We start from the raw sequence: 14,961 nt of genomic DNA on the forward strand, positions 1-14,961 counted from the left end.
CCTTGCCTTAGATATAGGAATACCTAATTTGTGAATGAGGGGCAGCCTTAGGCACAAAAAACCGCTCGGCTTACCCAGAATGACAGCGTTTGCGGGCACGCTCGCTGGCGGGATACGAACCACCGGGGGAACTGCACTGGTGTAAAGGCAGGAGCCTCAGGGATTGCAGGCATCACCCATCTCCTGCGATCTTCCGCATTTTAGGCATGGAAGTTGCTAAAGACGATGATTTCTAATGTGGAATTTTCTAGGGTTTTTCTTACCCGAGAAAGAGTGTGCGACGGGTCACCAAACTATGCCATTTCATGTGCTCGCCATGCTCCTTTCGAAAAAGTTACATTAGGAGGGTGCAGCTTTAACCTTAAAGAAGGAACTGAGAACTGATTTGAGGTTTTCTGTCTGTACAAACTAAATATATTTCTGCTTGCATCATGAGTGTGTTCCAGAAGCGTGTGATGAGAGAGAGGTCCCTGCCACCACTGCTGCTTGGCGTGATATTGCTGAAGGATCATACTGGTTCTGCTGCACGTGCTTGCTTTTTTTTTTTTTTTTTTTTTTTTTTTAAGGTCATGAATTAGCTCTAACACTTCAGTTGTCACAGCTGTGGCTGGAAAGCCTTCTGTGATTTTGCCTTTTTCATACAAGGTGTATTCTTAGAAGTCTGTAAGATGGTTGCTTTTTGGGTATTTGTGAATATACCATAGAGTATCATACAAATACATACATGTTTAGACGCTTTTTTAGCCTGAGCATATATATACACGCACTTTTTAATAAATGCATAAATAAAGTATGTAGTTTCTCCCATGCCTTTCTGGTACTCCTGAAGAGTTTCCTTTTATAGAAATCATACTGTGCTTTTTGAGGCTTGAAACTTTTATCTGCCTTAACAGCTGAAGGCAAATTGAAAAACCAGGAAGAATACCGAATGATAGTCTTCACTGTCTGCACCATCACTTTGAAAATCTTCCCTGCCACTCCTATTTATCGTGAAGATGACTCAAGCTGTTATTCATGCTTGGGTGTTACCATCTAAGCAAATCCTCTAGGCTACTGGAAGAGAAACCAGAACACTTAAAGCCGAGGTCCTGTGTTTCCTGCTTTTGTCTGTGTTGGCAATGTATTCGGTTCTTGGTAGGCACTCACAAAGTGTACAAAACGCTCACTAGGTTTCTAAGATACTGGTTATGTTAGCACAGTATTAAGGCATTTATTTGTTGCAGGTATACCAAGTCAGCTCAACCCTTAAGATGCTATTTTGATTCAAGTACCAACATGACCAAAGGGATTACCTGAGACACAACAACTATGCAGAGTTTTCGTTCTGAGAAATTTGAGTGCCATTCTTGATTGAGGATTTAAGTTTTTCTCTACTTCATCTACTGCTTTAAAGTATAGAGTTTCTCTTATTAGGGGGGATACGAGTCCTACGTTGTTCGACTTCTATAACTTGGGTATTTAGGCTCCCTCTATACTTGAGACAGAGCTGTACTTCCAGAAAGCAATTCATTCTATATATCTTAAACAGGTACTTCACCATGGGATTATTTGCTTTCTGAAGGCACCTCTCTCCACTGACTGTAGAGAGCATCTGTCTCAATGACAAACCTAAACTACATGTGTAACGTTTGCCTGCTAAGGTTAGTAGAAGTGAGTCATATGGTTAATAGTTTTCATAACTGTGTTCCCCCCTTCCTTTCAGCACTGAGGGTACATTAGCAAGAGGCAGTTATTTAATTACGCCTAGTTTTGCTGTAGGTGGCTACTTGCAATGCTGACGTATCTCACCCATAGTCACCGTTGTGGATTCTGTTCATGCAGAGGTTATGTACTCTTACCAGTGTGGCTACAGCAGCAGGGGATGGGTCATGACCTCTCTGGCTATAAATTTACAGCTGTAGTAGTGAGCTGGGTTTTATAGCCTGTGCTCAGGGGAGCTTGCAGCTCTGTTGCTGCAGTATAAAGATATCTTGCCTGCATCGACGCTGGTCCCAAGTACAGAGTTAGCCACAGAAATAAGATTCGGTTAACATGATACACCTTTTTTTTTTTTTTAGTCTTTTTTTTCCTTAAGGTTACCTTGATTATTAGGAACATTTTAACAAGAAATAGTGAAACAGTTTTCTGGGAATCCTTGCTTTTCAAGTTGTGGGTTTTTTTGGTTTTTTTTTTTTTTAATATTATCTGATGTTTTGGTGGTCATACCACAGCTGGAGGACTTTCGTTTTAGTCCTACTCTGTTTCTAGATAGTTTGAACTTCAAGTTTTCATCTTGGAGCTCTGCAATATTTGCATTGCAAATACTTTGTAGGAATGTTTAAAGATTGGCCATGAGGAAAAAAATATATTAGAATTCAGGAAGATATACTTGCAGTTCTTTAATTTTGTAAAGTCTTGCTGAAGTGGGGCAAATTTGATGTGGCTGTCTCCTTAAATACAAAAGTAAATAATGCTTAGGTTAAATTCTGTGGCTGTATCCCTGCTGCTTCTTCCTTGGATGGGATTATGCTCTCTAACTTTGTAGTTTTGTAAATCTTTTCAGTGAAACAAAACTGGTGAAATGGGTAGAATGAAGTTTTGGTTTGGGTTTTGTTTTGGTCTTGCTTATTTTATGTGAGCCACAGTCCTGAATAACTGTCATAAGCTTTTATTGTTCTTTCTATCCTTATTGATGTGTTATTTGAGCCATTCCGCAGTTAACTTTTCTGTGGAAGATAGAATTAGCTTCTGTTAGGAGGCGAAGTAGGTGCCAAACAAACATTGTAATGTGGAGGTTTTTTCCAGCTATATGCTCAATTTTCAAGCTCTTAAGGGGATAACAGTATCTTGTCAAACTCAAACTGCCTATTATATTTCATTGGAAGTGGGTTTTTGTCTCTTTGCTTGCTGCATTTTATTTAAGTTATTGCATGCATAAATGCATGGGTTTTGTTCTGGGTTTGTTGTTGTTTTTTTTTTTTTTTGACCAAGTGAGTGCTTTTGTGCCTGCTTTTATACTGTGTAAATGTGTAGTACTTCAGTTATATGTTTGTATCACTGAGTGTATGTTTTACAGGACCTTTCCAGTAATAAAAAGTCCTTGTCAGGGATGAGGATTCCCCTGTTTACAGCTGTTGAGTAGGCATAGTGTTCACCATCCTCCAGAAAAGTAATCCCTCTGGATTTTGTTGAAGCTCTTCGTTTGGGTTGGGTTTGCTTGTCAGAATGGGTTAGGCGCAGGCTGCTCAGCGCCTGTGGTACAGCTGGGTGCTGTGCCACTAACGTCTGGACCTGCGCGCCTGGTGTTCTCCCGAACCCCTGAAAAGAGACGTCAGGCTTACCCAGTTAGGCTGTTCCTAGTCTGAACTTGGCTTGGGTAAGTACCGGAGCTGTCATCACCCTGTCCTTCCCGTTTTGGGTGTTATCCTGCCCAGAACAGAGCCTGTGCTTGGCACGCTCTCTCTGCGCCCGCTGCACCTTCCAGCAGCTCAGAGGAACTCGCAGATCTTACCTGGACAGAAACAGCTGCTGATTTTTTGCACTTACCCACCCACAGGAGCATGTAAAACACAATGTGAGCATGCGGTATATGTGGTAAAGTTTCTTTCACGCATAAAAATTGTTAAATAACTTAAGCAGACCAAGACTTTTTGGATTTGGTTTCATTAACAAAGATATTTTTGTTAGGGCTGAAAAGGCAGATGTTTTGGTACTTGCTTCGCCGTCTGTATTCTCAGGTTTTTGCCATGTTTGCTATATACTTAACAAATTTCTCCATTAAGAAATAGCTGCAGTGTTGTGGGTACTTTTTTCATTACTTCATAAAAGCATCAAAGTTTTATTATAGATGCTTCCAACTTTAGTCAAGTGTAGTTCTTGATGCTGTGATGAATGGTAAATTTTTTATAATCCAGTATCACTCCTTAGTGACCAGGAGTGTCTTCAGTTCTTATTACATCGATAGTTGCTTTTAGAAAGTGCTTACCAGGACAAACTTCCAAAAATTAGTAGATCTAATTTTGCAGAATTTTACAGAAGGGTGATGACTTGCAACTAATGTGTACAATTGACTTCCTTTCATAAAGCAGCAATTTTTGCAGAATTCATGTGAAAAGCAGAAGAGTTAACATAGCACAGTTGTTTTCATGTGAGATAATATTATTCTCAAGACAATGGCATTTATTTCCTGTGCCTCCTGTTACTAGCATTGTTATTTAAGAATTTTTTTTCTTTAAGGCAGCAACTCACTGTTTAAAAAAGGTGGAGTTAAGGCAAATCTTAAAGCTATGTGTGTGGAAAATTATTCTTTTATCTCTTCATAAAAAGATAGGAACTTCTTGTTAGAGGCCTTCCTTTGTTGTTGCTTGCAGTTTGATTCTCATGTTTAAAATGTAGAAAACTTACCCCTTCTTAGCGCAGGACAGCTTTTAGTTTTGTTACAACTAGGGTGGACAGACTGCTTGTTGAATAGAAAAAATAATTTAAAATATAAATTCTCAGTTCTGGAATTTTTAGTTTTCCAACAAAATGGTAGGTATTATAGAAGACCAGATGATGTGTGCAGGCTTCTTTTTGCTTGTCTTAATTTTGTCGATAAATTCAGTTTTGTTACGGGAAAGACTGGGCTTGCTTTATAAGCAGTTGTATAACAGGAACTGGATGGGCGGGAGGTGATAAATGTGCAAGGCTTCAGTGTCAAAGCAGAATTGGAGGATTGGAACAAACTTCTCCATCTAACTTCTTGCAGAAGTATTAGATTGCGCATGCATGGCTTTCTGAATTTGCAGTCATCTTAAATGGACTCTATTGAGTACATTCTGAAAACATGCTAATTCAGTGATTGTCAGTGGTATTTATACAATTTTTTCAGCACTGTGATAATTGGATAACAAATGCAGTCTAGGCATTTACAACTGGAAGATTTAGAATCATTCTGATTTACATTTTGCCTTAGCTTTTGAAATGTATCTTCTTTCATTTTGTCAGTGATGCTCAAATGCTGGTAACCCTGAGGTATAAATGATAATACTCTAGCAAAAAAGGGAACTTGTCAGGATTTACAGGTCTGCCCAGGTGCAAGAACCTTATAATATTACATTTACTGCTGGAAAAGTATGAACAAATTGCTCTTCATTGATAAAACTCTTAGAAAATAACTTGGAAGAATAAATAGTGCTAGAGGATACTATTTTCAAGTGGAATTTTCAAAATTATCAGTCTCAAAGTGAACCTTGCTGAGTTCACTGTAATTTTAGCCGAGTTCTTTATGTAATTCTGAAAATCTTATCTTCGGCGATGATGGTGGTTGAAATTACAAATGAAAATCACTTTCTCATTTGCAAGAGATGACAGAAGACTGTATAATCGGGAGTGATATGGAAAGGCTGAATGGCAATCAAGTGCTCCTTGCCTCTTCCAAAAGAAATGAGGAGGCAGTAATGAAACTAAGGGGTTTGAAACAAAAGGTTTTGTTCTTTTGGTTTGGTTCCCCCTCCACACGCACACATACAATGTGAACTTTTTACTGCGGGATGCTGCGGATGTTAAAAACTTTGTATGAGTTCAAAGGGAGGCGGGACGGGCTCACCGGAGAAAAAACGTTAGCGTTGCTGAGCACACAAACGCATCTGACCCAGAAGGTCCTGAGATACGCCTGGTGAAGTGGGACAGCACTTGGCCGAGAGAAAGCCTGCGTTTGCCTCTCCTGCTGTTCCCTTCTTCCCCGGGCACCCGGCCTTGGCCACGCCGGGAGGCAGGACTGTCGATTCGCTGAGCGTTTGGGGTCTGATCCGCTACAGCCATTCATATCTTCTACCCGATCTTGTGAGCTCTTTTTCAATCTTTGCATTTCTCTGACCGAGGTTACTTTTCTTTAGAAATAAAAGTTTGGAGGTTGATTCCAGTTAAGGATTTCTTACCCGCCTGAAGTATCATCTATGGGGTTTTCTTAAGCACTTCTAGATGAAAACTATAAAGACGTATTTGACTTGGTATTTCTTTAAATGTCAAAGACATGTATACTGAGTGAAACAAATTTTGACTTGCATTCTGTTCCTGAGAAAGCCAGAAATTAAAATTTCAAGCAGAATATAAAAAGTATAAAATGGGAAATCTTTTGCTTTTAAAGTAGTGGTATGTTGAGGTACATCAGAGGTGTTGATAGCAAGTTTGTTTCTTTTTCCTTGTTTTTTGAAACTGCCGGTTAATTATCTAGTTATCAGTGGCTGTCTACCTTGGTTTAGATCCAAAAAATGCTTGGAAGCAACCAAATTTTCACTGCTTTTATTGTTATGGTAAGTGTACAGTATCTGCACTCCGTAGATGAAGAAACCAGACTACAAAGAACAGATTTGTGAGTTTTGATCCTGAAACTGAACTCCTAACCCCCCCTCTATAAGCATATGAGTAAAAATTACGTACTTCTAGGAAGTACTGGATGCAACACATTCAGATGTTCAGGAGCTCTGACAATATAAACCTTTTTTTATTTCAGATGCCTAGGCATGACTTAAGAGCATAACCCCTCATCTAGATTTAAATTTTGGCATAAGCTCTTACCAGAGAGACAGAAGAGTCCGTATCAAAGGCAGGAGGAGAGGGAAGGAGTGCAGCTATTCAGGAATGTACGGGTGAAAACATTGCTCCATCCACAGCTCTCCAGGATAATCTTGTTGCAGAACTGGAAAAGGTGGAGAAAACCTCATCCAGTCCTGAATAGCTGGTAGCTTGGCTTTATATCAGCTTGTTGTGGGAGGTACAGGTTCACCCCACCCTCTTCTGAATCAGTCAGGTCAGGAATTTCTCAAGTAATGGTCAGATTCTCTACATTACAGATGTTGCTTTTTTGACTGTCGTCTTTTTTGGTTTTGTGGTTTTGTTTTGTTGGGTTTTTTTCCCCTGTGAAAAGGGTGAAGTATGTTTAACAATAAAAAATATAAAGCTTCCTCAAACATTTTTGAGATACCAAGCTGTTAACTGGTCGGAAAGCTATTGTACTGTGTTGCACTACGTTGTTGCAAAAAGCAGAAGCAGCTGCCCTGGAGAGTGAGTGCACGGCAGAAAGAGCTACTCTTCATGCTTCCCCAGGCTCTTTGAGCTAATACACACCAAGGAGAGTCTGGTTTAAAGGGGAGTACCCATACATTCGACTTTATCTGCTTGTTCTGCTTTGAAGTCAGTGATTTCTATTTTTTTTTTTTTTTTTTTTTTCCCCCTGCCGTTTTGTAATCTCAGAAAGAGCAGCTTCTCTTTATCAGGGTGCGGCTGCGGGGTGCTCTCTGCTGTAACGCAGAGGTGTTGTTGAACCAGTTGTCACTCAACCCAGTAACAGCTTTGCCAAGCACAGGGAGAGCAGTAGCCTGGGAACGTAGCCCAGCGGTGGCATTAAGGACTTTAGTCTCAAAGTCTTTGGAGGGAGTCTAATGTTAAACAGGCTCTTTAGAGAGAGATGCATTGAGGAGACATTAGAGATGCATATCTGGCTTTTGAACTTCGGATGTCAGTGACTTTGGATCTGTCAGTGGCGTGTGGAAAACATACAGAATTTCTACTCGTGCATTTTTCTGAAGTCAGATATGAATCAGAAAGTTTAGGATTCCCAACTAAGATAACTGCCTATTTTCAGATATTATGCAGACATATCTATGCTATCTTTGTAGCATAAGCTCATACTATTTGAATTTTCCTTTCATAAGTTGTGTGGATAAAGATTTAAAATGCTGTTAAATTTAAAATTCAATCAGCATTAGTTTCTAGCAGCAGTCTTTGAGTAACTCAGTCTTCCAGTAGTAGTAGGCAATGTACAGTTGATTTATAACAATTAAGCAAAAGCTTTGCAAAGGGAAGCAAACTCAATCAGATAACATATCGTATACTCTGACAGCTCAATATGTGTTTTCTCCGACATGCTTCCGTATACTGCCCTGAAGTAAAAATGCCTCAGTGCTGTATCTGTGTTGCAACTGACTGCCCTAAATCTAAAGTGCAAATTCATTTTAACTCAGTTCTTAGTCTTGACTCCATTGTTTTGGGGGAGGAAAAAACAACACTTACTACTTACTTCTACCTTTTAAATATTTGTTTATTTTACAGTGATATTAAATTAATTTTGAGGAAGATGTACACAGTGTTCTAATAGCTGGGAAACATACATAGCAGGACGTTTTAAAGCACTTTTGTCTATATATTCCTGTTCGTAACAGTAATATACATATATTTCTTCCTTTGACATGGCTTTGACTTTTCAAAGTGTCTCAATTACTTTTGCCAGCATGTAGCCCCAAGTAATTTATTTTTATACTTTATAAAGTTTGCAAGAAAATAGCATTTGAAATTTTAAATGCCCATGTTAAAAATATTTCTAGGACACAAAAGATTGAGAGGAAGTTTCACTCTAAATTACTGTGTCTTGAATTTCTTTATGGGACACCAAAGAGTTTCCTAGAAGAAATATTTGGGTTCATCCACATGCTCATTTCTAGTTAGCAAAGGTCATGTTTTTCTAAGAAACTACTACTTTGAGATTGAATTACCTTATTTTGCTCAAAAGTCGTGTTGAGTGGAACTTCCCATGAAAAAGTTTTAATAAAGTGGTACTGTACCTAAAGCACTAACTTCAGTCATCAGAGGTTATTTTGTTATAATTACACAGACATCTGAGACAGAGGTGAGAAGAAAAACCAGTTTGTCCGAGTTGTTTCCAGATGCCCTGAACTACCAGAAGATTTAATTGCTTTACGGGGGCCAGGCTTGTGGAGAGAGCATGTATTTTATCAGATAAACCTGGGAGAAACAGAGCTCTCGTAGCCCATTGATCGCAGCCTCCTATGACCGTAATGGTCCTTAAGAAGGAAGGTGCCGGGAGAAAGACGGGAGGGAGGAGTAAGAGAGGGAGAAGAGGAAACTTCGGAGCAGGCACAGTAGCTGGGGTGATGTGATCAATACGGTGCAGTTTTCCTCAGCAGCTGGGTCGTGCAGTGTAAACCCGGTAGTTTCACCCCCGTCCTCCGTAACTTGGAAACCAACATCATTATTAAAAATGACCAATTGTTTTAACTTCAGAAAAAAAACACCTACTTTTTCATTTGTGTTTGGCTCGACAGTCTTTGGACTTCGGTTAACCTAATCCAAAACCAAAAGTTCATTTCTAACATACGACCTGTCAGAACAGACGTTTGACATAAATTCTTAAAATACTTCTTCTGTGTACTATTATGCTTAACACTTTTACCGTCTTATCATAAACTTTTCTGATGTGAAGGAAGCATAACATATACATATCAGAATATATTTCCGCAGCTGAAGAAATGTGCAGGCTTCTAATTCCAGTTTAGTCCCAGTAGTCTTTTAATACACTTTATATTGTAGAGTCACTGTCAAATATTTTCATTTTTATGGTCTGAAGGCTGTGTTGAATGAAGTTCTCTGAAACTGGCCTTTCGGAGAACCTGACGTCCCGTGGTCTAGTGGACCGGTTCTTTTTTATCGAATTTTGAATTGTATCCGATGTAAAGTAATAAACTATAGGGTCAAAACAGCAGTTTGAAACGGCGATGCACAGGGTGACGGGGTACATAGTCCTGACTGCAGTTACCACTGAACAATTAATCCAGGTCTGCGTTCTCATAAGGGAGTAAAGTATTAAGGTAATGTTATAAGGCACAAAGCAGAAGCAGAATATCACCAAATGGACAAAAATCATTTTGAGTACCTTTTTCTTGCTTAATTTATTCCGACTTAATGTAAGCGGTTTATTCAGAGTCCGTAAGACCATAGTAGAGCAGGTCACGTTCAAGATGAGCGGAATAAAAAACCCAACTATTTCAATGAATATAACAATCCGGGATAGGTAGGTTTTCCACGTGTCCTCCGAAAAGTTTTCAAAACACGTTCTTTGTTCAGTATTATTACGGCGGTTTGTAGACTGGAAAAAGCTTGCCGGCGTGCTGCCTGCTATCACGGTTATCCATACTGCAGCGCAGACAATTTTTGCGTTCCTTTTGGTTCGGAGAGTCTTGGATCGAAAGGGGTGTACTATGGCTAAAAAGCGATCTACGCTTATGCAAGTCAGAAACAAAATGCTCCCGTACATATTTGTATAAAAGAGGGTGACAGAAATTTTGCAAAGAATGTCTCCAAATGGCCAGTTTCTCGCTACAAAGTAATAAATCCTGAAGGGTAATGTAAACACAAAAAGCAGATCCGATATTGCTAAATTAAGCATGTAAGTCGTAGTCTCGTTTTGCACTTTTAGCGTGCAAGTAAAAATGTAGATAGCGACACAGTTTGCTATGAGGCCGAGAACAAACACCATACTAAAGATACACCCATATAAAGTATATTTAAAGGAGTCCTCAGTGGAACAATTAGAGCTTACCATTATAATGGTATATTTAAAATTCCTGTGATTTGGAGGTTTCTCTGGTATTTTTATTGCAACTTTTTTTAAGTTCCAGAATAACTTGCAGATGTGTTTGGTAAGTTGGTTGCACAGTACAGCTTCAGAGAAGAAACACAGGCTCTGCGGCAGGGGAGTACATCTCCAGCAGCGATCGCCAGCACGTCGCTCTTCTCTTCCAAGCGCTATTTGTAATCACATAGCCAGTCTTTGAAAGTCAAAAACCCGTATCATCTGTGGCGGATGAGGTCATCCCAAAGCTTGCTTAGTTCCATTTCCCGCCCCCCCCCCTCGATTCGATGAAGCCGCCGTAGAACTTTCTGCCTTATTCTCGGCCGCGGATCACGACGGCGAAGCCTCGTCCATCCGAATTTGCCGGGAACGTATGCTTTAGAAAAGGATTTCGGCAAAGCGCCGGCACTCGCGTTTCTCCCTCAGCCTTCCTTCTGTAAAAGGAGCTTTCGCGGGGTGGGACGCAAGCCGCTTGCGAAGGCAGAACCGAAATTCCAGAGCGTGTTTGTTCCTGCAGAGCACGGCCCTGGCGTCCCTCTCGCCAGCCCGGCTCCTTCTGGAGAGGAGAGAGAAGATCTCGGGCGATTCGTAGCATGACATCACGGGAGGAAGAGGTCGGGCTCGGTTTGAAGAATGGTTTCAGTTCGGTTTGTTTGCCTGCCCCTAATCTGATAACGCGTCTGCTGGGACTGTACCTTGCAGGCGTGCAAATGGTCACCAGCAGAGTGCTGCAGCTGCAGCCTCCGGTTAACTCTTTCCCTGCTCCCTCAGGGGTCCTGGGGGCCGAAAGCTTCCTTGCAAAATCTTTTTCTGCAGTTAGGAGGAGACTTTTCAGCGTCTGAATAACGCGCCTTAAAATTCCTGTTCTTCTTTGGAGATAGTAGTAGTTGTGGGATCTTATATTTTCTTTTATATAGGATTATTTTACATTTTATTTGATGGAGGATACATCTTTTGATAGATATCTTTGCTTGTGACAGATAACGCGTTAATTGCCAGAACTCACCTGAGCAGTTCTACCTCGATTCCCTCAATACACCAGTACAAACCTCAGGAGGGACAAAGTAACGTTGATAGGTAATTAAATCATTTTGCCAAATAATTACTGAAAGAGAGAGGCATAAATAATATGAGCCTGTGGGTTGCTCGTGGATATTCCCAGGACTGAGATGTGTTGCAGTGCAAGGAGAAATTTTTAACTTGTTCCATATTAGAAAGCACATCCCAAGCTCTATTCCTAATCAGAAAGATGGTTCTTCTTACAAAAAAAATGCTTCAATGTTTTTTAAATTCTGTGGTACAGAAAGCACTTTCTTCAATATGTAAGCACAGAATTAATATACCAAAATAAATACTGCACTGTGCAATTGTTTCTGATAATTTAAAGGGGGCCAGTTATCACACATGCACAAAATACTCCCATTAGTCACTGATTAATGAAACGAAAACATGTTGTAACTAATTAAATTGTTAGGTAAATATTAAAAAAGCAGCTCTTACTGCCTTTAGGGGCAGATATGAGATAAATCTCAGTTTAGACAGACTCATTTATTTAACAACAGCTTGGATAGACTCACTTCTGGCATCAAAACCAGTCTATTTCTAAGTCTTAGAATAACAAATCTCTTCATATCTGGCTGGGTGGCATGGTTCTTTTGAACGAGATTTTAATCAGTTGTACCTAAGCAAGGCTCTGGGCAAAACCTTTCTAGTCTGCTGTAAAGGAGAGTAAATAGTAGCACTTCACAGGGGTTTGGCATAGTTTCTTAATGTAAGGTATGTCAGACAAAATTCACAAACATGCAAAAATGGGTCTTGCTTGTTTTATTTCAAGTTTCCTTGATAAGTTTCTTCTGTGAAACTCTTTCACCTTGATTTTGAGGTGGAATCAAGCAGTTTCACTTCTACAAGAAGAAACTACAGGAGGCCTTTTTGACTATTTTTGAAATTCATACGTAACCATAAAGCGTAGTGCGTTTTCCACTTCTAAGTCAGCAAGAAATGAAAATGTGAGCCTGGCAGAGTCTCTTGTGGGTCCAACTTAACTTGTATCTTAGCATAAAGTTGCCCTACCTGGCTTTCCTCACAAAAGCAGTCGTGACACGTGGTTAAATTTTGTTTCTACTCCCGGCAGACTTGCACAGTGAAAGGGGAGTTTTCCTGCAAGAGTTCCCGAGTTCTGCATCGGGCCGTGGGAGCTCTAAGCTCGGTTTTCCTGGTCCGGCTTTGTTTGCACAGGAAAACTGTGTGGGGCAGGCTCAGTTACTGGAATGAAAATCCCTGAAGTACAGAAATTTGACATCACATGTCAAGACCTCAAGCAAGAATTCACCTTTAGAGAGAGAAACTAATGGAAATGAGTGTATGTCTCTTATTCATGAGTACTTGGATTTTCCGTTTGGGCGAAGGTGTGGGTGCACAGAGACAGGGTGGGGATGTCTCAGGAGCACTTTTCATTTTACCACCGTAAATGTGCTTTAGAGCAATCGTGAGGGTGAATCCTCAGCCTTCAGTCGTGCGTCAGAGCCCCTGCCTTGCTGTGGCCAGCGTTGTTGCTCCTGTTACGAATGTGGGTGCTGCTCAGAGCTGTATTTTAGGGGCTTGGATATATGCTTCTGTTGTCTTTCGGATTTTCTCTCGCCCCTGCAACTTTTTGGTGCAGAACAGTACGTGCACTTTACCCTAATTGAAGAACTAGCTGATATTTATATACTTCCAGAAACAGCATTCTGCTGCAGGGTTTCTCCACCTGCAGAAGAAAATTTGAAAACCCCGAGTTGACAGGTTTTTGCTTCGTATCGTGTTTCAGTGAGGAGGTATACGATTGAGCGGGCAGTCTGAGTCATTTTAGTGTAAAAGCGTGAAGGGCAAAAGCGAATTGCACACCCATTTTCTTAATTTAGAGGTGGCTGATTGCTATCAAGCAGCGAGCTTCTCCAAGCTGACGAACCTGCGTTAGCACACCACGAGCCGTGGGAATCGAGAGCAGCCTCCCTTCTGGCTGGGCTCCGGCGCGAGCGGCCAGGAAACTTCATCGCACCCTTTCCTTTCGTTAGGTCGCGTTTTAAGACGTTTGGCTCTGCCCCATCAGATTTGGGAGAGCCTTCAGTAAGCCCCAATGCTTCAGAAAAAAAAAAAAAAATTTAAAAAGCTGTATCGGTTATTATGGAGGAAGAATTGATGTGGTAATGCCCTTGCTTATGCTCCTTCACCACGGGCAAATTTTCCTTTGGGATGAGGAGGAGGAAGCAGCTGTGGCGAGGGCCCTGTACGCTTGAGGGGTTTTAGTTGTTTTTTTTTTTTTCTCCAAAGGAAACGCCGCTGCAGGGAGATGCGTATGTAAGTCTGTCTGCCTTTCTGCATCAGAGACGGGAATGGGTTAGGACTTGTCATCTGCTAGAGGAGCGCTAGATGAGCAAAGGTTGCGTTTCCATCAACAGGTTTCCTGTGGCTCTTGAAGGGGCATCGGAGGCAGAGTGAGCATGGGCTCCTTAAAGCTGAGAGCTGGCGAGATGCTTGAAATCGTCTCTCGCTTCAGCAGCGAACAGATTTTTGTACAGTTACCACTTAGCTCTGCTTACGTGAGTTGGGATACCCAAGTTTAGATATCTAAGACTCTTTACGCCCTTGAGCGATCTTGGATTTGTGAGGCAAACCTATTCCCGCGTTGAACAGGGGGGTGAGAAGGAAAAGTCCTTATAACCCTAGCAATGTGCTAGTACAGAGCTGTTTGCTCTCATTTAGGACACGGGGGCAGAATCCCTGAAACTCAGAAGTCCAAATCGAGTGGTAAAGAAATATTTCGCTGAAATAAAACAAGTACTGGAAGGCTTTCCAAGCCTTTGGAGTTGTTTTGGCCAGTGTTGAGTGTTCTTCTGGTGTTACCCTGGTCTTCAGTGCTGGAATCAGACAGAAGTTGTAGTCAAAGGTGAAATGACTTTTGAACTTGTCCTGTGTACCACATTTAGTCTGGCACTGCTACTGAAAGCTCTTACTTTAGAGCAAAAAAACCCAACTTTGCCATTAATAACACTGTAATAAATTCTTACAGTGCTTCCAAACCCAGAGTATGCACTGTTACACCGAGGTTGTCAGATGCACAAAGCGCTGTATGTAACTCCATTATTCTATAACTAACCTTACTGCTTTTAGAGGCACATCTGTATCACAGTACAGGCATTTGTTCTCACTTCGGTTAAGCAAGCTTATGCAAAAGAACTTGTGCTATCTGTTGCAGTGAAGACAAACCCTGGCGGGACAGTATTTTCTTTGCCCTAAGTATTATTATTTATCCAACCATTTTCATGGGTTTTAGCATTTTTAGCCTATCTACTGGAGTTTCTCTTTGGGCGTGTGTATGTACAGGAAGGAATTTATTATGGTTGAGACATAGGGCTGGGAGCCAGGAAGTCTGTTTCTGGCTCTGCCACAGATTTTCTGTTCCAATCCTGGCAAAGTTTTCTATGACTTTGTGCTTGAACTTCCCTCCATGTAAGAGCTCGTTCACTTCCTCACTGGGATGCAAGGCCATCTTAATTGTTAAATATAGTTTGAAGTCCTTGGATGGAGAACCC

General features: G+C 40.9%; 2 protein-coding genes across 4 annotated transcripts in view; one reads left to right on the plus strand and one right to left on the minus strand.

Moving 5' to 3' along the window:
- Positions 1-14,961, plus strand: part of RB1 (RB transcriptional corepressor 1) — an 80,584-nt gene that overhangs the window by 37,420 nt on the left and 28,203 nt on the right. The gene's annotated exons all lie outside the window — the stretch shown is intronic.
- LPAR6 (lysophosphatidic acid receptor 6) lies at positions 8,042-11,246 on the minus strand. Its single transcript, XM_030036344.2, is given in 2 exon segments — positions 8,042-9,478; positions 9,481-11,246. Coding segments are annotated over 2 exon segments (915 nt in total). The 5' UTR covers positions 10,358-11,246; the 3' UTR covers positions 8,042-9,440.

The sequence above is a fragment of the Aquila chrysaetos genome, chromosome 14 (assembly GCF_900496995.4).
Source record: "Aquila chrysaetos chrysaetos chromosome 14, bAquChr1.4, whole genome shotgun sequence".
Classification (NCBI taxonomy): Eukaryota; Metazoa; Chordata; class Aves; order Accipitriformes; family Accipitridae; genus Aquila; species Aquila chrysaetos.